Here is a 23589-nt window from a genome sequence, read left to right as displayed (position 1 = left end):
ACTCACTTTGTAGACCAGGCTGGCCTCGAACTCAGAAATCCACCTGCCTCTGCCTCCCGAGTGCTGGGATTAAAGGCGTGCGCCACCACGCCCGGCTTTCTGGTCCACTCTTGCTGACTGTACCTGAGCAATTCACTTTCAACCTGAACTAAGGTTTCTAGAGCACTGAGTCATACCCCAGGACAGAACTGGTACTTCTGAGAAAGCCAGGCAAGAACTAGGAAATGCCCTGTCAAGGCATTGTCCCTACATACCATGAATTGACACAATCTTCATTCCCTCCTGAGCATGGCATGTAACACCCACCCCTAACCTTCAAGAAGGGAACTCAAACCACACCACAGAATTTTACCTGAGAGTCCATGTCATAGAATACAGCAAAGAGCCCTCGTTGGCTGGCACTGGGAGGAACATGGCCAAAAAAGTCAGCTCCTTGAACTTTACTGTCCCAAAATCTATACGGAAACTGCAAGGCAATCTGGAAAGCGAGCAGAGACATGGCTAAGCGCACGCTGTCAGTCACAGGCCATCTCTAAATGCAACCTACCCTGTGTGTCTACTCAAACAATCCCGCCTGCTTCAGAAGTGCCCGTGCTTCCCACCTGAGTAGTTCTCGGAGCTTCTTGCTTACCCACAAGTTCCATGCCATTAAAGAGGCTTTCCAATACCTATGGCATTGCTAAAGGAGACCACAAAGGCTAGAGGGACAAACCACTGGGCTCCCTTGGGAGGGAGGACGGCCATGGAAGCAGAACAAACTAAGGACCACCTTAGCAAAGCCAGACTCAGCTAAGCAGACTCATGCCCCTGATGGGCACAGTAGGCAGGGGTGGGCAGGCTGATCATCTCAGCACTAGATAAGTGGAGGCAGGAAAACAAGGACTTCAAGTCTACCCCTAGGCTACATAGTCTGAAAGCAGTCTAGAGTCCATGAGGCCCTCTCTGAGGGTTAGAGAGAGCTGATTAGGAGGCTCTTAGAAGTCAAAACAGAATCTAGCTGGCCTTTTTTTTTATCCAAATTACATCAGAATTTTTAAAAAATAGGGCTGAACTTTTTCTAATATCTTTTTTCCCCATTTTTTTTAATGGACTGAATTGGATATCTGACAGCTCATACATGTATAGAGTACACCCTGTTTTATCCTTACTCCCCTTTGTTTGCCTAATTGTACAACAGATCCTTATCCAAACAAAACTATCAGCCAGCACTGATCTCTGAATTCTGAGGCTAAGGGGAAACTTAGGTCACCTTTTCAATGATGCCTGCACCCAAGCTGTTGATGGCTTTCATCTTCTTTTCTGACAATGGTGGATTAAACTGGATGGCACCTCTCTGTAGTATGGCCAATGGCACAGTGACTAACACCTGTGGGAAACAATGAACAGGTAACACAGCAGCAGCAGGAATTACCCACACTTCTCAGGGGCTCATACCAGCCCTGACTATTTCTTCTCTGCTTGCAGTCGTAAAACCGTCAGCACTCCACTTCATGGTCTGCAATCTCTGAGGGACCACTCAGGATGTTCACTGCACAAGAGTGTCTGGGTACGTGGATGTTGGATCTACACAGGAATGCACATACAGACCCTTCCTGGTGGCTAATAAGAGTGCTGTGTCAGGAGGGTAGCAGACTTTAGCTCTAAAAAGCAGTGCTATGTATGGAAATGCCCAGCCAAGCAGGGTGGTGAACATTTGTGATCCCAGCACTCCAGAGATGGAGATAAGATGATCCTGCCAGCCTGGACTACATTACAAGTTCTGGGTCAATCAGATAGACAGTGAGATCTTGTCTGCCAAAACTGAAGACAGACAGGGAGGGAGGGCCCGACATGATCACAGCTTGTTCTGTCCTTCTCAAGACCATCCCTGTTAACGGCCTAGAGCAGAAAGGAGATACCTGCCTTTACTAATCTCAGGCTCAGAGTAATACTTAAAACTCGGAGGCAATGATATGCTCCAAAACTGATAAAGCAAATCACAAGTTACTGGGGTTATAACTACAGAACCACACGAGAACCTTTAAAGCAGAAAGGACTTTACTACAAGGGGTTCCAAGGGGTCCTAAAGGTCAAACTGAACTCTTTAAAGACTCGGCAGGGTGTGGCAGCACAGGCCTATAATGCTAGCACTTAGATGGCTAAAGCTAACCAAGGCTACGAAATGACCTATGGGCACTGCGGGAAAAGGAGCTATGAGGCCACCTAATAAAACCAAGCCATCAAGGAGAACTGTTGGGTCTCACCTTACCGTTCAGAAAGTTCTAGTTCTAGAACCATGGCTCAGTCAAAAAGTTATTACTGCTAACTCATCACCAGAGTCACCCCACATATACAAAGACTTGCACCAGCAGAACAGGTAACGCCTGCCTTGCCCCTGGGCAAGCACAAGCAGGGGCCTTGACCACTGTGCTGTGGGCAGAGGCAGCAGTAGAGGGGCAAAGTCAGGCGGGCTACACTTCCCACATGTGTGTACAACTGCTTGGGAAAACCGCAGTGGCAAGGGAGCTCTGTGGGGAGAGGGACGGAAGGAAATCTGTCTGTCTGCCTTTCAGTAATGATGACACAGAATGCAGGTGGAACGCAGCTCAACTCTAAAACGTCCTATCTGCTCTCGTCTTCAAGTACTTCCTCCATATGATCGGTTTAACCACCGATTCTGGAAGCAAAGCAAGCCCAGAGTTCTTCTGGGAATTTTGTCACTGTTTTCTGATGCCCCAAAGTCTCAAATTATAAAGCGTCTTCTCTCCTAAAGTTTACAGTTGTTCACATGTGGGCAGCATCCACGTGACCAAGGCAGTCGTTAACAACAGCTGACTCAACTCCAAAGCAAGAAGTTAAACCTACAAGTCTCCCTATCGAAGTACAAGCGCTTGAGTAAGCCACCAGTCCAGCGGTATAAGCACACCCTGGTGGACAATGAGACTCATTCTCTGCAGAAGCAGCTGAGAGCAAGTTACAGTCTGTCACGGGTTTCTACCTCCCTACCTGGGCTGGAAAGCTTTCGCTCCCATCTCGGAGAAGACGTCCAACACAAACTGTGATGAGTGCTAGCCACCTAATAAAAATATTTGGGTAGTTTGTAGCTATGCCCTGATTCAGCTAGAAGGCCTAGGTACAAGGGCTCAGGAGTACGTCTAGCCAACGTTAGCAGAGCGACCTGGCAGGGAAATACAAGTAGCATTTTATCCTAGACACCAAGACGTAGGCAGACAGACTTAGCTCAGTCGAACGGCCAGCTGAGTTGTAATTTTAAAAGGTGGCACTTGAAATGCCAACCTTAGGAAGAGCCTTATCCTAGGAGCTTACAGTGACATCACCACCCAGTGCAAGCCACAGGGAATCACAAGAGGCTTGAGAAACCATGTCCAGCCACATCCAATGAGAATGCAGGGTGCTGGGACCACTGCAAGGTCTCCCAGACAGCTGATAACAGCCCCAAGCATCTCTAGGCCCTGTTCTCCCAGTGTAATATGTTTCTGTATGAATATTCATGACTGTGAAAAGGCGTCAGAGAGCAAAGCTAGTATGCTAACAGGTGGCCTGGCCCATCAGAGAGATCTCTTTGTCATTACCCCATCCCCAGAAATAACCAAGTCTGACTTCAGGGTTGATTAAATCCCTCTGCCCCAAGCAGCTGCCTTTTTAATCCAGTACAGGCGTCACACAGTGATTTCAGGAGCTAGACCTGCACCTTGCACCATCCGCCTAATAGCCAATTACCAAAAGCCCACGTTACATCAAAGTACATAAGCCATGTGAGATACAGTTTCAAGGCGAAACTTGATTTTGAAAAGGGTTCCACGGATAATAATAAAAAAAAACCAAAAACCAAAAAACCCAGATATACAGTACAGACTTGAAGTAACAGGTCCTCACCAAGCCCTTTCAGCCCTAAGAGGGCTGTGCTGCGACACTTACAAACTCATCTGGCCAAGGCACTTTTGGGAGGAGGAAGAAATGAGGATAGTACCTAGGTCCTCACACTTGAGCTCCATCTCCAGCCCTGGGAATGTTCTTATTCAATTATTAGGACCAATGTACACAGGACCCACTGTAAGGAACACAGGATTCCATCTGCCACGTGCTTAGACGGTGCCTGACTATTTCATATTTGTGAGCTACACACAACTACTGGGTAGATCTACTTCACTAGAAACCACCAAGTCTCTAGGCCGATGGCCAAGGCCAAAGCTTGATGGGGAAGACCGTTCTCTTGCCCGCAGGCCCTCGGCAGTACAGTGCTCCAGCACAGGAGGACCTCAGCACCTACCTTTTGTGCAGAATGCCCCATACCATCTGTTGTGGTAACCTGCACTTCCTCGCCAGTGTAATCTATACTCTGCACCTGTCCGAGAAAAACGTTTGAAACAGCGTGAGGGTTTGAACCGTTCCAGCTCCCATAGATGGCATGTGTACTGCTGAGGCACTGAGGACCAGGGAGGGCTGGGCAGGTAGCGCTCTCACGCCTGTCGGGATAACGGAACAGCCCTTATTTCAGCACCAAGACAGACAAACCATCTGCATGATCTTAAGATGCTGTAAGCCCACTGGAATGAAGAACTAAGTATCAGATTAGGATTAGAGAGGTCAGTGTGTTATTAGCCAGTTGTACCCAGGCTACACTGGGTACCCAAACCTTGGGCACTGTTTAACTGGGTGGATGCTGTGCTTCTGAGGCTACAGTTGCACCCTTCAAAGTGTTGGGAGATACTGGCTGACTGTCCAAACCAACGCCCATCTCCTAAGCATCACCATGCCTGAAACTACAGCTGCCCCAAACCTCACATCCTCCCCAAACAAACCGGAGCCTTCTTCCCATCCATACTCACTGGAGATTTGAGTCGAATGTCTAGTCCTTCAGCCAGTTTCTCAATGATAGTGGAGTAGCCTGGTGTGAGGAGAGTGTGGTCACCAGCAAACTGGGCAAAGAATTCATTGTGATCCCAGGAGCGAGCAGACACCTGAGAAACAACACAAGGCGTTAGGAAGCCATAACGTAAACCCTAAAGCTGCCCCTGAGGACAGCGTCAGGCGGGAGACGCCATCAAGGCATCAATCACCAAGGACACCAATGTCTGGGGAAGGCAAACTATTCGACACATAGAAGGTCTAGACAGACATGGCGGCTCATGGCTTCAAGAATTCAACACCTGAGCCGGGCGTGGTGGCGCACGCCTTTAATCCCAGCACTTGGGAGGCAGAGGCAGGCGGATTTCTGAGTTCAAGGCCAGCCTGGTCTACAGAGAGTTCCAGGACAGCCAAGGCTACACAGAGAAACCCTGTCTCAAAAAAAAAAAAAAAAAAAAAAGAAAAAAAAATTCTACACCTGGAAAACTGAGGCACTGCAGAATAAGACTATTTCACAATAAATAAAAGTAGACAGCACGTGAGGAACAGTACTGAGATTGTCCTCTGACCGACATGTACACCCACGCGCAGGACAAGTTGGGGAGGAAGGGTTAAACAGTCTGAGAGTAGGTTCCTTTTCTTGATATTTTTTTTATAGTTCATTTTATGCATCAGCAATTCTGAGAAAGGCAAATTTTATAGAGATCAAACTGTATTTGATTAGCCCCACAGGAAAACACACCAACTTTTTCTCTTCTACAAGGGCAGGAGGTCCATAGAGGCCAAGACTCAACACATCTGGGGGAAAGGGTTCCATTCACATTGTAACGCAGAGTGGTGCTGAGGCAGGGCTGCCCTGAATACCCATACAGCTTCTCGGCAGGCTCGTAGGGTGCTGGATTCACAATGAGTTAGGGAGGCTTGACATTTAATTCTATGAGACAGAACTTCGAGGCTACGTTGTTCTGGTTTCTTGGAGCAGCCTTTTTAGCAACATGGCTCCACTAAAATGAGTCCCAGGGCCATGGCGCAGGATCAGGGCTGAGGAGGGAGGGACCAGTGAAAGAAGAGACTCTTGACTCCCTTCTTGATCTTAGGACTGAGCATCTTCCCAGCGGTACATGTCTGTAGTCCTGTCACCGGAGAGACTGAGACAGGAGCTGGAGTTCAGGGACAGCCTGGGCTACAGAGCAAGCTTTAAAAGCCACCAGCCAAGTGTGGTGCAAACCCGTGACCCTAGCAACATGGGAGGTGGTAGCAGGAGGAGCTGGAGCCATATAGCAAGTGGGTCAGCCTGGGTTACAAGAACAGGGCTCTGTGGGTGGAAGTGCCTGCTGCACAGACATGACCTCATTTGATCATCACAGCTTACAGTGAAAGCAGCTCCGGACAGCTGCCCGCTGACCATGCGTGTTTGTGCTGGCACTGAAGCAACAGTATGAATATGCACACAGAGAGAAATGGACCAGAGAGACTCAGAATAATAATGATACTAATAAAACTATGGAGTTAATCATACTGTGAAGCCATGGTTCACAACGTTCTGGGCAACAGAACCTTTCTTCCTTAGTCCCAAGCAGCCTAACATTCCATATTTATACATACAACATGCACATAGTTATAAGCATCCTTTTGTGTGTGCATAGATGTAGAGGCCAGAGTAGACTCTGGGTACCTCCTTTAGCCTCCCTGCCTTAGTTTTGAGACCAGGTCTCTCTCTGAACCTAGAGCTCACCAGCTGGCTAGACTGGCCATCAGCAATCCTCACAGATCCTCCTGTCTCTGCCTCCTTGGCACTGAGATCACGCGCTCATGCCACCGGGCCTCACTTTCTCATGGGTGCTGGGGATCCGAACTCAGACCCTCATACTTGCGCGGGAGGACCTTCCTGAACGAGCCCCCCCTCCCCCCCAGCTGCCTGCCACAGTGTGTCACGGCCCACTCCAGGCCGGCTGGCTCACCTGGTGCAGGCTGCTGCCACAAGCATACTCCAGGTTACTCAGGTGGAACTGCAGCACCTGTCCTTCCAGCTCGCTGAACTGGATGCCAGACTCCTTCACAAAAGCTCGGTAGATCTCCTCTATCTTCTCTGTGGTGGGAACGGATCAGAGCAGAAAGATCAGCGGAGAAGGAAACTCCTGTCATGTTCTTGATCCTGCTGCTTTCCCCAACAGAGCCCCAAACTTCCAGCCTCCTCAAGCAAACTCGGGAATAACTGATACGCAATAAAGTCCTGATGGGGCTGGGGAGTCCTCGGCACTTGAACACCTGCCTTAATGGAAAAAGCTTCCGAGGCAGCTACACCTTAAGACGGGTTGAGATCCTGCTCAGCTAGAATCTGTCTCCCTTCTGCTCATGAGTGCAACAGTCTCTTTACACAAGCATAACAGGCCTGCCATTCCCTGTCTGCTCACTGCTATGGCCTGGACGTTCCTGTGACATCTCCCTGCAACTATGGAAGTCTGGTAGGCTGCATTCTCTTCTTCGGACTTCCACTGACTCGGCCATCTTCCTCAATACCACTAATGAATTCCTGTTGCAACAGACGATTACGTTCTTCTAAAAGCTGAGCTGGGTGGGCACCTGGTGGCCTCACCTGAGTAGCAAGTATGACTTGCCCACTTTGAGGCTTGGCCACACAGCTCGTGATCCTTTCAGGGTAAATTCTATCCCTGCTGTGGAGTTTAAGTGCACCCTCCAAGGACCTGGCCCTCCATGCCTTATAATCTAGTGTTAGCCAGCTGCTGCCTCAGCCTCCTGGGTGCTGGATTACAGCTGCGGGCCTCCATTCTGGCTTGGTTTTCACCTTTGTTTTACAAACCGTGTCATCTTTCCCACTTATCTATCACTTATCAACCTCAGCACTTATCCATCCCATTACTACAGAATTTCAGCTCTGTCTTAACTAGACAGTAAATGGGGCGGGGGGGAGGGTACACATTAGGTATCAGAGGGCTCTGGCTTATGCCTAATTCCAAGCATCTTAGTACAGGTGGCTCCTATTTAGTAACAACCATCACCTACACCTGTCACAGATCCCAGGTTTCTATGGAATCTGTGCATCTGTCTGACTAGACACACCACGGAGCATCTGTTCTGCTGGTTTGTTTTCAGAACTGAAAAATAGACTCAGTGCCTTGAAGCAGGGTAGACAAGTGATCCCCGAAGCTCCAGCCTGAGCTGTGCTGAGACAAGGTATGTATTTATTAATACTACATAGCTTGGGGGGAGGGCCAAGAACGGGGGGGGGGCAGGGGGCTAGAACTCCACATCTCTACTCAGCCTCAACACCTTTAAGACTAGCTCAACTTTTGTTTCTTTGCCAACTCCAAAATCTCACTCAGATGTTCTTATTGTTACACTAATTGCTAACACTATGTTCCCAGGGACCCTGGGCTTGCACTGGGTTCTGCCCTGGAGTCTTAAGCTCTCTGTAGCAGCCCATTCATGCTGACAGCAGCTCTCCACTCTGTGGAACAGGAGAGCTCACCACTGTTACAGCCCAGCATGAAAGGAAGCACAGGCAGACTAAGGGGAGCTTGAACCTAATGTCTGTGTGAGTCACATTTTAAAACTTCCGTGTGCACTCCTTCTGAAATGATCTTTAGCCCCAAAGCATTCACACGGTCACACACACTCCATGTACTGACATTGTACATAGCAGATATGCTGAAAGGTAGAATACAACCATAACTTCACACAGATGTATGCATAGATCAGCAAAACTTTTCAAATAAATTAAGCTTAAACATTACTTATAAATTATCCTTGGGCCTCCTTTAACTTTTTAGAAACAAGGCCAAGAGAAAAAAAGCTGCACCAGCAAGTGAGGAGCTAAGAAAAAAACAAAGAGAACCCAGCCAGTGAAAACACTGAGAAGAGAGCTGGGGGTGATGACACTCACCTCAAATCCCAGCACTCTGGAGGCTGAGACAGGAGGATTCCAAGTTCAAGGCTAGCCTGGACTACATAGCGAGTCTCTGTCTCAAAAGAAAAAAAAAAGTAAAATTTGGAGAATTCTCAAGTCAACCTAACAATTTCAATTCCAAGAGGTTGACAATTGGTCTGGATACTACACACTGCAGTGGGCCTGCAGCCTGGCGGGGATTTCTGGGAATTCTGTCATGGTCATCTGCCAGTACTTCCAAGGATGATCTGACTGTGGTCCGGTTTCTCAGAGGTGTCAGAGAAGGAAAGACCGTGCCTGTGTGTACGTTAATTGTCAACTTGATACAAAGTAGCATTTCCTGGGACTGGATGTGATTCAGTGAGACTGCATACATGTCTCAGTTGCCTTGATGTGGGAAGACAAAGCCTGAAAGTGGGCAACACCACCACTGGGTTTTGGTCCCCAGAGTGTCATTAACGCAGGAAAAGCAAAGTGAGCAGGTGGCATGCGGCCATTTCTTTTCTCCAAGCACCTGACTATGGATGAGATGTGGCTTTCCTGCCGTGGCGGGCTGTAACCTAACCCTTTCTTTCCCAGGCTGTTTTCCTCAGAGTCTATCGCAGCAACAGCAATGAAACTTTAAACACCTGCTACTGAAGTGAGGTACATTATCAACTGAAGAAGTGAAAACACGTTTGTCAAAATACGTGGGTAAAGAAATTAACATGTTAGAGAGTTCAAACATTCACACTCCAAAAACTACCATGCCTCCAAGAACTACAAATGAAAACTGCAGATCACAAAATTTCAGGTGACATAAAGAGAAATGCGAGAGGCGGTACACAGAGTGCCAGTGGTGCCTTCAGTCGCCGTAAGGAGTTAAGTGTGCTTGAGAGTTGTGAGTGCCCCATTCAAGTGCCACAGTCGCAGTTCTGGTTTCATATTCTTATTCTTAATATATATTAAGCACTTTAAAAAAATACACTAAAAGAACTTAACCTATTACAACTAAAGCCAAAGAAAGGAAAGAAATCCTGATATACTGAGACCTTCAGAAAGTATATATGGGCTAATAGGCATATACGAGGGCTTACCACAGGTTTCCATATAAGGAAGTTTCTCTAGGGGATTGAAAAGTAAATGTTTGGATAATTTAGTTAAACGACGTGCCCAAAGTAAGGTTCATGTGTGCGTGCATGTGTGTGCATGTGTGTGTGTGTGCGTGATCAAGCGCCCCAGCCAGTGCACACACAAGCATGCACAGGCCAGCAGCGACAGACCCCAGGAAGAACCTGCCCGCCTCTGAGAAAATCTGCAGAGTTCAATCAAAGGGATGCATGTAAGGACCGGCCCTCCTGCAGACACTACGAGGAAACCATCACACCACCGTCCTCCTCCTCATACCTCCTAAAGGGACATCTTGGAGCAGAGTCTTATCCTTCCTCCACTCAGAGACAACATCCAAGAGAGCATTAAAATGAAAGTCCATGCGTTTGTCAACAGTGGGGTCAGTTATCCGTCCACCTTCCTGAATTAAGTCACATCTCTCTCCCAACTTACGCATGCTGATGCCAAGCTTCAAAATAACAAGAAGAACAGGGTGAAAAGTCTTTCCTGGAAAAAAACACCTACAACGTCTAAGCTCAAGTTAGGAATCGCTTGCCCTCATGATGACGCTAATAACTCAAAACCAAGGCTTTGGTGTGCCTGCTGGGGGTGACAGCCAAGCGAAGCAGGAGGAGATGATAAGGCGACGACGACAGCTTCCGGCCAATACACGCGTGTCGTGTACTCAGCTCATGGTTCTGCTGCTGGGGCTGCCTGTACTGCCGAACATTCTGTCTCTACCTCAGCTCTTCATGCCAATGAACATACACACTCAGAGAAGCCAAAGCCTTTCGGGGGCGGGAATCACCTTTGACCTACCAGGTTGGCAAGGTAACAAGACAGGACGCTGGGTGACTGACTTTCAGAGAAATACCATACTTTCAAAGTATTATTTATGCCCCAAATGTCACATGTACATTATCTTGTGTAATATTTGGGGCATACCTACACTAAGGAAATTACTAGTTTGAAAGACAAACTTACCTAAGGATCCTACATTTTTACCTGCTCTGTCTAGCAGCCCTGGGCTTGACTATGAACCAGTTAAGTAGCCTGTGACTAACCCACAAATAAAAATTAAAGATCTTAGGGAGGTCTTTTAAATGCCTAATGGGAAAGGCATGCTTGCAACCACTCTTATTTACTTTGCAAGAGGGTCTGAAGGAAGTTTTATGCATACTGTCCACTCTGGAACCATAATGTAGCCCAGCCCATCCCTAAAACTCAGGACCTCACACACGTTAGGCAGGTGCTTTACCACAGGGCCACACCCTGCTTCATATTAATGCTCTTATGCAAACAGAGACAAGTTTCATTTTCCTTGTCTACAAGTTTTCAAGACACTCACTTGCTCACACATTAGTGCTACTGGGTTATTAATACAGCCATTGACAATCTGAGGTCCTCTTCCTACTACCACGCCTTTAAAGGACTTGTCATCCCATACTCGGCCTCCAATTCGGTCTTTGGCTTCCAGGACAGTCACCTAAAAAAGGTAATTGGGGAATGTAAACAGAACATCATACCAGATTCGGAATTACAAAAATGTAGAATGGCAGTGTTAATCAGCTCCTTGCTTACGCACTTTAACGTATTGCTACAGAACCAACTCTAAGTAAGGAGAAGCCCAGGTCTACACCCAAGCCAGTCTAGGCTCTAGCAACAAGTAGCTGGGTGGTCTGCAGGATGGATACCGTCCACCACTTCTCTCAAACCAGATAAGATTCAGCAGATGAGCCAGACTGCAGACTCATGCCTATAATATCCCAGTACTCTGGAGGTTGAGGCAGGAGGCCTGCCATGAGCTTGAAGCTACCATGGGCTACACAGAGAGTTCTAGGCCAGCCTGGACTATAAAGTGAGACTCATTGATGAATGAGTGCATTCATCGCTGAAAACATTAATACCATGTGACCACTGGGAATCAAACCCAGGTCTTCCAGGGGAGCATGGAGCCAACTCCCCAGCCCCCACACAAGTTGTCTGTGTAAAAGTGGGTACACTTGTGCGTGTAGATGTGTGTGACAGGTGTACCTGACCTTACTCTCTGAGGCAGGCTCTCTCTCAACTGAACCTGGAGCTCACTCTCACCAAAACTGGCTGGCCAGCCATTGCCCAGAGCTGCCTGCTTCCCCTATCCCAGCGTGCCGCGATTACAGACACAGGCTGCCATATCTAGCTTATATGTGAGTGCAGGAAATCTGAACTCAGGTCTTCACGGCTGCACATTAGACAATTTATACATGAAGCCCTCTCCAAAGTGCCGAGAAATCACATTAGGATCCAGTGTAGCTCACGGATGGTGGCATATGTGTGGAAACCTGGCACTCAGGAGATTGAGGCAGAAGATCAAATGTGATGCCATTTTGGATTACATGGGAATTCCACTTCAAACAAATCAAATAATTGTGCTCAAGAGCTGATTTATCCATGACCTATCTATTGCTAGAACCTTTTCAAGTATGGAAGTATGACCTTGACAAAGTTGGCTGAGTCCAGTGAGTGCCAGTGAAGTGCAGAACTGCTGCTGGGTGCAGGCAAGGTCTGGGTGACCCCAGGATTCCAAGTGGGTTGTAGTCGGAGCATCGTGAGTGCTCCTTACGGCAGCATCAGCCATTAGCTCTGGATCCCCGGGAGCACTCTGAATGTTCTTTCCCAGCTTACTCAGAGAGCTCTACTCTCTAACCTTACATGGGGATGGACGGTCTCCTAGGCTAGCTTGCGTATGTGAGAGTCTAACAAGTCCTCTGGGCATTCTCCTCCAGACTTGACTAGGGAGGTACAGCGTGGGGCTCCACCTCTCCACCCTCCTCCGAATTTAACAGTGAGCTACTCGGTTCTACGGGCTGAACATTAAAGGCAGCCTCCCCAGACTTTGAAGATTAATATCCTTCCCTGTAATATAATCTTTAAGTTTCCCAAGTAAAAAGCAAACGAGAGACACTGACCCTAACCTCTCATACTGAAATAACGCAAACACTTTCTGTAGCTCACAGGAGGGATTCCCTCCCACAAACACTTCCACTAACCCAGTTGACGTTCCTGCCTTGCCCAGGAGTGTAACGTGACCCACAACCTCAGTTCTCCATCTACCCAGAAGAAAAATACCTTTTAGGCATAGCTATTGAACACTTCTAACAGCCTAAAACAGGACTTCGAATCCTTACTGCCAAGGTGGTACTGCTTAAATTCTTTAGGCTAGACACGGACAAAGAAAAGGGCTGAGCCTTAAGTTATATTTAACCTGCCTCTGCCAGCCCTCCGGAGGAAGAGGCAGAGGCCCGTGGATCTCTGAGCTTGAGGCCAGCCTGGTCTAGAAAGGGAGTTCTAAGACAGCCAAGGATTCAGAGAGACACCCTGACTTAAAAAATAAAAACAAAAAGCCAACCAAACAAAAACCAAAACTATATTTAACTTTGTCTTCAGTGAAAAGCAAAGTCCTTACAAAGTTTTAAAGAGAAGAAATCGATCCAACTGAACAAATCAGAGAAAGCTACGGGGAAGGTTCCTGATTTGATAAAAATTAGATACCAAATTCTGAGACAATGTCGCACTCACTAAATGGTCCTGAATGGCCTAAACCAAGCTGGCCTACAACTCAAGATCTGCCTGCCTCTGTCTCTTTGGTGCTGGGATTAAAGGTGTGCGCCACCACACACAGCTGAACCATCCTCTACCCCACTAGCAGTCTCTATCCCGGCTAGCTGTATGTGAGTCAGGCATTTTCCAGCAAGTGGCATATCCTTCTGTCTTCCTTAGGAGAAGCCAGATACCTTACACATCTACAGTGCTAAGGAAGCCAGAATTCTAGCTCAGCCTTGAGACTGTTCAACCCATCCCACTTCCAGAAGCCATGGCTTTTGTTCTGCAGCATATTCTTCTAAGGATGACTGGTTGGCACAAGGAACCCCGACGGCCAGTGCAGAGCGCCCGCCTGGCGGCTAGCAGAAGCATTAATATTGAGGATTATCAGGGTTCCAATCCTCAGTAGGAGTTTATAAAAGGGAAAAAGACGTTTCAAAAACGTCCCCGAGACACAATGATCTCTGTGCTTTCATTGTTGTTGTAAACTATGCCATCCCCTCCACTGGTTAACGATAACCTGCCAATTACTTCTGTCGATGCAGGTTAGACTATCAGAGTTCCTTCCTACAGGAAGTCTACTGCCCAAAGCTCTACCTGCTCTGACACAGACTCAGAGCTTCCTTAAAACCTACTGCAAAACGATGTGGCCTGGTGAGGTCCCAAGTCTTTAATTGTCAGCACTTGAAAGGCAGAGGCATGTGACGTCAGTGAGTTCGTGGCTAGCCTGGGCTATGTACTGAGACCCTGTTTCAAAAGAAAGCCAGTGTGTGTATTATCCTTCACTAATTTTAGGAACCAAGTCTTAGATAATTTGAAACAAAGGAGCAGTGACCGCCCCCCCCGCCCCCCGCCCCCCGCAGAATCTCACCTTCATCCCAAAGTTATGTAGTTGCCTAGCAGCTGCTAAGCCTGCTGGACCAGCCCCAACAACCAGAACAGATTTCTTCAAAAAGAAACAAAACACCAGTTAGAACAGTGTGACGAAATGCTATTGCAGTTGCTCTGGGAGGTTCTAACTGCTAAGCACTGTTAATCTAGTTGTATCTCTCTGCTGTTACTGCGATTTGCTTTCCCACAGTACGGTACGTGATGGTACCCGTCAGAAGTAACCGCATTTTTCTTTCAGCCTGAGGAAACTGTGCCCCCAAGTCTCCTCCTGGGAGAAAGTCTTCACGAGTCTTGCTTACGCCTAATGGTTTCTGCAGTATCTGGTACCAACATAGCAACACACTAGTCTCTTATCACAACCAAAGGCAGAGCCTACCGCACACCCAGTTGCTTACATTGTGGTAGTGTTTAGGAAGAAGATGCTGGCCTGCTCCCACCGTGAGAACTCCTGTGTTGATGAGGCCTTTCCTCGTCATGAAGTAAAGAATCCTTTCCACTTCCTGAACGCATCTGATGCGTACAAGGCCCCGGACAAGGATGTGGGGAATGCACTTCTGAGGGGTGAGAGCTTCCTGTGTTTACAACAAAACCAAAACCAACAGCAACAAAGTAAGTAACCCAATAAAAAACAAACAAAAAACTAGGGCTAAAAGTTTATTTTTACATTTTAGTTTTTTTTTTTTAAATTGGATATTTTCTTTATTTACATTTCAAATGTTATCCCCTTTCCCAGTCCCTGCCCCCTAAAATTCCCTATCCCATCCTCCCTCCCCCTGCTTCTATAAGGGTATTCCCCTACCACCCACCCCCACCTCCCTGCCCTGGCCTGCACTGGGGCACTGAGCCTTCCCAGGACACCAAGGGCCTCTTCTCCTATTGATGCCCATCAAAGCCATCCTCTGCTACATATGTGGCTGGAGCTATGAGTCCCTCCATGTGTACTCTTTGGTTGGTGGTTTAGCTCTGGGGCAGTCTGGTTGGTTGATACTGTTGTTCTTCCTGTGGGGTTGCAAACCCCTTCAGCTCCTTGAGTCTTTTCTCTAACTGCTCCATTGGGAACCCTGTGCTCAGTCCAATGGTTGACTGCATTTTGTTGTGAATACAGGGTGTCACTTTGTAACTCTAGCTGACTAGAACTCATGCTGCAGACCAACTGGCCTTGAACTCACACAGAGCCACCAGCCTCTGGCCTCTGCTTCATGAATGCTGGGATGAATGGTCCCAGCACTCAAACTAGTTAGTCACCATGGCTGACACTCTGCTAGTTAGTCACCGTGGCCGATGACTCTGCTAGTTAGTCACTATGACTGACTACTTTGCTAGTCACCATGGCTGACTATTCTGCTAGTTAGTCACCATGGCTGATGACTCTGCTAGTTAGTCACCGTGTCCGACGACCCTGCTGTTAGTCACTGGCGCCCTCTCCTCGCTGCTGCTGCTGGCACGTTCTTACTTACTTTGCAGTTTGTGTACCACAGCGCGAGGATGAGGTTTCTCAAAGCCAGGTACATGGTGGGGTCCCTCGAATACTCTGGGAACTCGTAGAGCTCATCCAGCTCCATCACGTCCGGCCTCACGCACAGCGCTTTCCCACACTCGTTGGGCTGGTAGAAGGGCTGGAAGTACCGGTTCATGCCTAGGACTGACGGGACACAGGCAAGCAGCTCTGCAAGCTGGGACTTGCAAAACCACCAGAAACACGTGCACACTACTCGCGAGGGCACGTCCTCAACACACACAGGGGACGGCCAAGACGGCCCAATGAGTAAAGATTCTTGCCACCAAGCCCGATGACCTCAGCTCAATCTCTAGGACCATATGGAAGGAGAGAAACAACTTTGCTAAACTGATCTTGGACCTCCCATATGTGCTGTGGTACACACACATACAGATACAGAAATGTAATTTTAAGAATTAAAAAGAAAAAAACAAACACACACCCTTTGGCATTTTCTGATTACAAAATTAAACAGTCCCAAAGCCCCATGTCCCATGTTGTATTATATTCCAGGATTCAGTCTATGGTAACATTCTAGCCACTAGTGCCACATTCCAGGACTCAGCCTATGGTAACATTCTAGCCACACTAGTGCCACATTCCAGGACTCAGCCTATGGTAACATTCTAAACACTAGTTTTCTCAAAGATGGACAACTGCTATAAAGGTGCTGTCTTCAAACCTACCTCTTAAGTAAAAAAAAAAGTTTTTACAGTATTCTAAATGTTTTTCCATGTATTAAATAACTTTATATTTATATCTGATTTTATGTTAAATAACTATATATATGAAAAAACATATGTATATATGTATAATATAATGACTATATTAAATTCAGTGGCTTTGTGTCTTACTATTCAACTATTCCCCTCTCGTGGGAATGGAGATCACACCTATTATAATCACAACTGTAAGCAACACTAACATAAGTTTCTTTACACATGCAGTTTTCAACTGATTGGCTTCAGTATAGCATTTTAGAAATGTTTGCTGGTTCAAAAGTCCAGTCATACGGGTCTTCACACACTGCCAAACTGTCTTCACAAATGTGTACTCCTTCAGTACTGAGTGCCCAGCACAGTACACACTCAAAACATTTCCACACTAGCACTCACCCAGATCTCCCCACAACTCCCCTGTTAAGGCCCATCCAGTATTATCAGCTAAATCCTTAATATCAGGCCTTGATAGAAAAACCAAGTTTCACCATCAAAAATGTGATTTGTTCATATACAGATGGAAGACAAGGGGTTGTTAGGATTCCTTTGAAACCAGTAACATATTCTTCCCACACATGGAATTCTGAATCTTTTAGAGTGGATCTCTCCACTGCTATCATTAGAGACAGAGAGTCAAAGAACAAAAATGGTGACCACACAGCCCAAACTTCATTCTGGAAGGTCACAGTTTGTGAAATCATTAAGAGGCACAGCTATTATAATCCAACTTTGAAATAAACACTCATTAAATCCTATATGTAATTCACGGGTAGGAGCTACAAGGCTTTCCAAAGCAACTGTGCATTGTCTAGTAATGGTGTGATAGATCTGCAGGGCTATCCTCCCTCAGCATCCTCAGAGAACTAGTTCTGTGACTCCTTCCCTCCCCACACAAGTCTCGCAACCACACATCCCAAGTCCCTTACTTAAATGGTGCAGTGTCTTAAATGGTGCACAAGCCCCTCTCTAGATAATTCAACAACTAATACAACATAGATACTATGGACATAGCTTCTAGTGATCAGATATCCTCTCTTCTGACCACCACGGTCACACACAGTAAAGTCTGCAATAAGGAATCTGCATATAATGAATACAGGTGGGACTTCTTCCCACAGAGCTCTCCAACCAGGTTGGCTGCATCTGTAGATGCAGAGAGGTATGTGTGAAGGCCAACTGCATAGGCAAATGCATGCAACAGTGAGTGCTTTATACCATGTCACATACGCTTAAGAGTCTTCTGCAGTTTCCTTACCCTTACATTTCCAAGAAGGGGGGAAGGGATGGAAGGAAAAGGGTACCAGAGCATCTCTTACCAAGTGAAGAGGGGGCTGCCTTGGAGGGCTCCATCTCCCCCGGGCTGGCACTGCCGGTGGCTGTGGTAGCAGCTGTGACGGTGGCACGATGTGTGCTGGTGCAGGAGGGGCTCATGCCAACGCAGTCGGGGTAGTAGGCAGAAAGCAGTGGTGCTGCCACACTGTCCTTCAGCAACGGAGGCTGGATGAGCATGGGGTACCACCAGTGGTTGGAAACTTCCAGCACTCTCTGTGATGGAAGTGGGAGGAAAAGGGGAAATATACATGCTGAGGGTACTTATTCATCTTCACCCACAGCTCTCCTGTTCCCCGTATCCAGACTCAACAGTTAGTTTCATACAGAGAATCAAACAAAAACAGCTGAGGATATCCAGAGACAAACTTTCTTAGGGAAAATTCTTCCCGACATGCAGAAAGCCTCCCTCCTGAGCCAGAAAACCCCCACTGACACCAGGTAAACATGCTGCTTCCCCAATACCCCAGGTCTGCCTCCACCCACCCCTTCTGAGATAGTTACATTTGAAATGGCAACCTTCGGCAACCTGGAAAGGCTTAAGGGAAGTTTCAAAGGAGGAATTGGCAAGATCAGGCCAAGATCAGTGGGCAACTGTCTTGACAGCTAATTGACCCAGCCCACTGTGAGTGGCACCTTCTCTAAACTAATCCCTGAACTGTGGAAGTGTGAAGAAAATTCTCTGGAAAACAAAAGAAGCAGCCAGCCAACAAGCATGCATCGTCCGGGGAGTTGGTCTTGTACAGGAAGGATGTAGCTAGCTGCCTGAGCTCCTGCTTTGCTCTCCCCTCAGTGACGGCCTCTGAGCCTAGGACCATAAGCCAAATTAGTCTTCCCCTCCATGTTTTGTCTGGATAGTTTATCACAGCAGCAGAAATAAAACTAGAACATTCGCTCAGCTCCAAACAATTCAGCTATTGGCATCCAGAGTCTGGCCTCTTAAAAATAATGAATCCATTCTACTTCCTGGGTCATGCAGCCGAGAGGAAACTGGGCAAACCCTGACACTAGCTATGAGCCTCTGGCTCTCTCTTCGCTGGAAGCATACCTGAAGGGGGATCTCCTAACTTAGTCTCCACATGCTTTAAGAGAAACAAACAGCAACCAGTAGGCCCTTGCTAGTTGCCGGCCGTGGAGGCCTGTCTCAGACTACGTCCAGAGCCTCCCTGTCTGGGGATATAGCTCAATGGTAGAATGCTTGCTTATTCGCTTGCCCAAGGACAGGGCTCATTCACCAGCAGCATGAAAGCAAAGCAACTCAAGTCCTTTATGAATACAGCCTCTGTGTTAATGTCATGGATCTTCTGGGTATAAAATGCCCTTAGTATTAGAGCTGATGCAGAAGGTATTCTGACTGCACTGTTTATCCCAAACCCAGAATCCACCTGGTCCATATGGGAACGAAACTTAGTAAAAACAAACAGAGCCGCTCCTTCCAAGAGGAGAATGGATTCCAAATGGATCTAATACATGTCTCTTCTCCCTTTATCTGAACCTGCCATGGTCCTTGAACTTGAGACACTGGGGATGAGCTCCAAGTACCAATTCTGAATCACCGAAATGAGAAGGACTTGGGAATTTAGGGAAGTTCGCATATTTAAAATCAGTTTAAACCAGATCTGGTTACATGGCAAGTGGAGCCAGAAACAGCTGGACCCACTTCTGTATCTGAGCAGGGACAGGGCAGGGTGGCTACCTTTTTGGTCAGAAAATACCAGACCCCTCTCCTGATGCTGAGTCCAGGCCAAGACAGTCAAACCATGGCCACCCTGCTCTTTGTCTCGTAAGGGCTCAGTGGAGGAAAGGTCAGAGCCATCACCAACAAACAAGTGTGCGAAGTCCGACCCCCACAGCAAGGTAGGAGCAGTGTCTTTTCTTGTGCCCTTTAGTGTAAAGCAATCTCACATTCTTTTAACTGTGAGGGGTCCTGGGTCCTGCAACTACAGAATCACTACCATCACCATCTATGATTGTGGGCATTTTCACAATGAAGTCACTACATTCAAGTCAGAAGGCTTGGATGTACATCCAAATAGATGCTACTAGTCATTTACTTAGTGAACGTATCTTTAAAGGCCAAGTTAACTCTGATGCAGAGCACAGATACTCACCAGATCCTCGGGGAAAGAACAATGATCGGGGGTGTCAGGCTACAAGAGAAAGCCAAGTCTGAATTAAGTGTTTTCAAAACATACAGTCTTAGCTGTCCATTTTCTTTCAATATGATACCTCCCTTTTTAAAAAAACAAAAAACAAAAAAACCCCTATTTAACTGGCAAGAAAAATGCAGGACATGTCACCAGAACGAGAGTGTGGGAAGATTGGTACTTTCATTAAGATGTTCCTCCATAGGGTTGGTGAAATGGCTCAGCGGTTAAGAGCACTGACTGCTCTTCCGAAGGTCCTGAGTTCAAATCTCAGCAACCACATGGTATCTCACAATCATCTGTAATGAGATCTGACACCCTCCTCTGGTGAGGCTGAAGTCAGCTACAGTGTACTTACATATAATAAATAAATAAATAAATCTTAAAAAAAAAAAAGATGTTCCTCCATGAAAACAATGGGCTGTACAAGCGGCAGAGAGGGCTGTGACAGGGTACACATGTCTAAAAGATATAGAGGCCTGGCATTATCTTGCAGAACTAAAGCTGTGTCTCACTCAGATAAACATACCCAGTAATTTTCATCTTGGAGTACTTCCTAAAGTCCCTTGTAACATGGCGCCAAGCAATGAACTACAAGGAAGTTCAAAGGCTGGGGATACAGGGAGCCTGCCTCCTATTTCAAGAGGCTGTGGGTTCAATCCCTAGCACTGCACCAAAGGAAAACTGTTCAAGCCAAGGACGGCAGCATGCACCTGTAATCTCAGCACTTTACAGGATGAGGCAGGAGGATGGACAAGTACACAGTATAAGCTTGCAGAACACAGGGAGCTCAAAGCTATCCTGGAGGATTCAGACTCCAAAGGCAGCTTGAGCTACACAGCAAAACCCAGTCTCAACGGACAGAAAGAGCAGAAGAAACAACACAACTTGCTGTATATATTTCTGAAGCTCAAGGAAGTTTTGTTTGTGAGAGAACAAAGCTAACTAGAAGCCAACAGAATAGGTAAGATGACATGTACCATGACAAACAATGCCATGTCACCCAGCAGTGAAAGAACACATGACAACTACATGCCACAGCACAAGTGGAACTTACCAGCAGTTCTGAAATATCCCACTACACGATTCCATTTATATGAGGGTCAAAAAGGAAAAAAAAAAAAAAAAGCAAAGCCAAATTCATAATACTGTAAATTGGAAAAGCAAGCGGGCAATTTACCCTTGGGAGCAAGGTTGGTGGCTGTAATTGACAGGGGTCACCAGGGCATCTGCCAAGTATTGCATTTCTATATTGGGAGCCCGAAAAGCAGGTACTTGTGACAATTCATTTGCCTGGGCTTTTGATTTGTGCAGTTTCTGGTTCAATACAAAAATACTACCTAATGGAAGGTCAGGAGAACACAGGCCTGGCAGCTCCAATCCAAAGAAGTGTTTCCAGAGAAACTCTTACATTGTACATTAATAAGAGACTTGAGAGCCAGGCGTGGTGGCGCACACCTTTAATCCCAGCACTCGAGAGGCAGAGGCAGGTGGATTTCTGAGTTCGAGGCCAGCCTGGTCTACAAAGTGAGTTTCAGGACAGCCGGAGCTATACAGAGAAACCCTGTCTCGAAAAACCAAAACCAAAAACAACAAAAAAAGAAACTTGAGCACGCTGGGGCAGCAACACTCCAGGAAACACAACAGGAACAGCCACGACTTAAAAAAGACCTTCCCCTCTCCTGGAACAGGGAAGTGGACACAGTGCAGCAGACCCACGCTTGCAGATACTACTCAGCAAGAATGAGCCAGAGCTTTAGGCATCAAAGCCTCAGTGTTGACTGGAAAAAAATCAGAGGAAGTAGAGCAAGCTGGTGCCACAAACACGATGTTCTCACTGGCTGAAACATACCCCAGGTGCCTTCCAAGGCCTGTCCCCACAAGTGCAACCACACAGTGTGACGGGGCCTTGCCCATGCTCTTTCTTTCCTAGGTCCTTCACTTTCTCCTTTTCTACCATTCAGAGACCTCCTACTTTCTACCTGCAAGGTGAAGCTAAGTGTCAACCATGGTTTTCAAAATCACTAAGTCAATTGTAAGAGTTCTCATAAAATGTATGTGTGTATATACAGACACACACATATAGCCCTTCCAGTATGCATACATATTCTAGAATCTACTTGTCAATTAAGATTAATCAGCCTGGGCTACACAGTGAACCCTGCTGAGAACAGGAACACAGTGGAAAATCCTTGGCAGGTGTCAGGGATTCCCATCCTCTCAGCTCTCACAAGAGTAAGGCAGCAGAGCATCCCAAGCTCAGAGTCAGCTATCTCAAAACTGCTATCATTCTTCCTTGTACAGGACTCGTAGAAAATACTAAAAATATATGTGTGTCTAGATGATGTAAAGATGCCCTACAAACCAGGAAGCCTGCCAAAACCACGGAACTAACCCAAGCACAGCAGAGAAACAACACAAGAGACCACCGCTCGATCCGCGAGCACAGGCTGCCACGAGGCGGCAGCTTCTTCAGAAGCAAACCTAGCTCTGCCTCATGCCACAAGCTCCTCCCGCCCGCTCGCCCGCACAGACAAGCACAAGGCACCTGCAGCCTCATCACCAGTTCCACTCACACAACTGCCACCTGCAACAGAACTGTCCTGCCACATGCCAGTGTGGAAACAATCCACAGTACGCACACAGGAGACTCGACACTACTGAGGCATGTGAAAAGCTAGTGTTGCTGCCTGGTTTGTGAATTATGGTTAGGCAGGGCACTGAGGCAGGAGGACACACTGACAGTCTGTCTGGAGTATAGAGTGAGTTCAAGGTCAATGTGGGCAATTTAAGGAGATTTCACCTCAAAAAGAACAGAGTAGAAAGAGGGCAGAGAATACAGCTGTGGCTCGAGGCTTGCCTAGCGCTCGCGAGGCCCTACGTTCAATGTCCAATACTGCAAGAAATTCAGTCAAACAAGACGCCCCATTGATCCACACAACATTGATGGTCTGTCTGTTTGCTTTTAATGTATTTTAATACAGTGAAAAGAGTCTACACAGTGAAAGAGCACCCAAGACTGATCCCAGTCTTATGAAGTTTAAGAGACAGAAAAACTAGCCTGTGGGGCTAGAATCAGAACAGCTGACTCTGGAGATGGGAAGGAGGTAACTAAAGCATGCAGGACAAAGGAATACCGTGGCTAAGACTGGCATTCTGGCTGAGCACTGTACATCTTGTGCTCCACGCACAGAATTACAGTATATAATCATCTCTCAGAAGCGAAAATGATACAGCTCTCTTCTGTTAAAAATAGTGCCAATACGCTTAGGGGTTGGGGCTGAGTTCCACAGTACAGTGATTCCCTAGACTGTGCAAAGGTACAGGTTCAATTCCCAGCACATACCACTCAGTGTTGGCCAGTTCTCATGCCATCACTGAGTCTCAAGACCTTTTTTAAAGGCATGGCCTAACGTATTCACATAGCCCAGGCTGGCCTCCTGCTTCCTATGTAGGGAAGATTGGCCTTGAAGTCCTAATCCTCCTGCCTCTATTCCCCAAGTGCTGGGACTGTTTACAGATATTAACCACCAAGCCCAGCTAAGCCGTATTGTTTTTAAACCAAAAGAAGCAGTTTGT

At 47.0% G+C, this 23589-nt stretch overlaps 1 protein-coding gene across 4 annotated transcripts in view; it reads right to left on the bottom strand.

Moving 5' to 3' along the window:
• Positions 1-23589, bottom strand: part of Kdm1b (lysine demethylase 1B) — a 42715-nt gene that overhangs the window by 6549 nt on the left and 12577 nt on the right. For 2 of the 4 annotated variants that reach the window (XM_029468250.1, XM_029468251.1), the window contains exons 7-19: positions 21068-21088; positions 19975-20013; positions 17851-18079; positions 15775-15959; positions 14713-14889; positions 14298-14372; positions 11193-11330; positions 10142-10313; positions 6810-6937; positions 4830-4961; positions 4271-4345; positions 1250-1366; positions 353-478 (exon numbers count right to left, since the gene is read on the bottom strand). In XM_029468250.1, coding sequence (XP_029324110.1) covers positions 353-478; positions 1250-1366; positions 4271-4345; positions 4830-4961; positions 6810-6937; positions 10142-10313; positions 11193-11330; positions 14298-14372; positions 14713-14889; positions 15775-15959; positions 17851-18079; positions 19975-20013; positions 21068-21088 — 1614 coding nt within the window. The remainder of the gene's footprint in view (positions 1-352; positions 479-1249; positions 1367-4270; positions 4346-4829; positions 4962-6809; positions 6938-10141; positions 10314-11192; positions 11331-14297; positions 14373-14712; positions 14890-15774; positions 15960-17850; positions 18080-19974; positions 20014-21067; positions 21089-23589) is intronic. The other 2 variants (XM_021180047.1, XM_021180046.2) reach the window with 1 other exon arrangement.

The sequence above is a fragment of the Mus caroli genome, chromosome 13 (assembly GCF_900094665.2).
Source record: "Mus caroli chromosome 13, CAROLI_EIJ_v1.1, whole genome shotgun sequence".
NCBI lineage: Eukaryota > Metazoa > Chordata > Mammalia > Rodentia > Muridae > Mus > Mus caroli.
The sequence above is the reverse complement of the archived record's forward strand: the minus strand, read 5'-3'. Positions and strand labels throughout refer to the sequence as shown.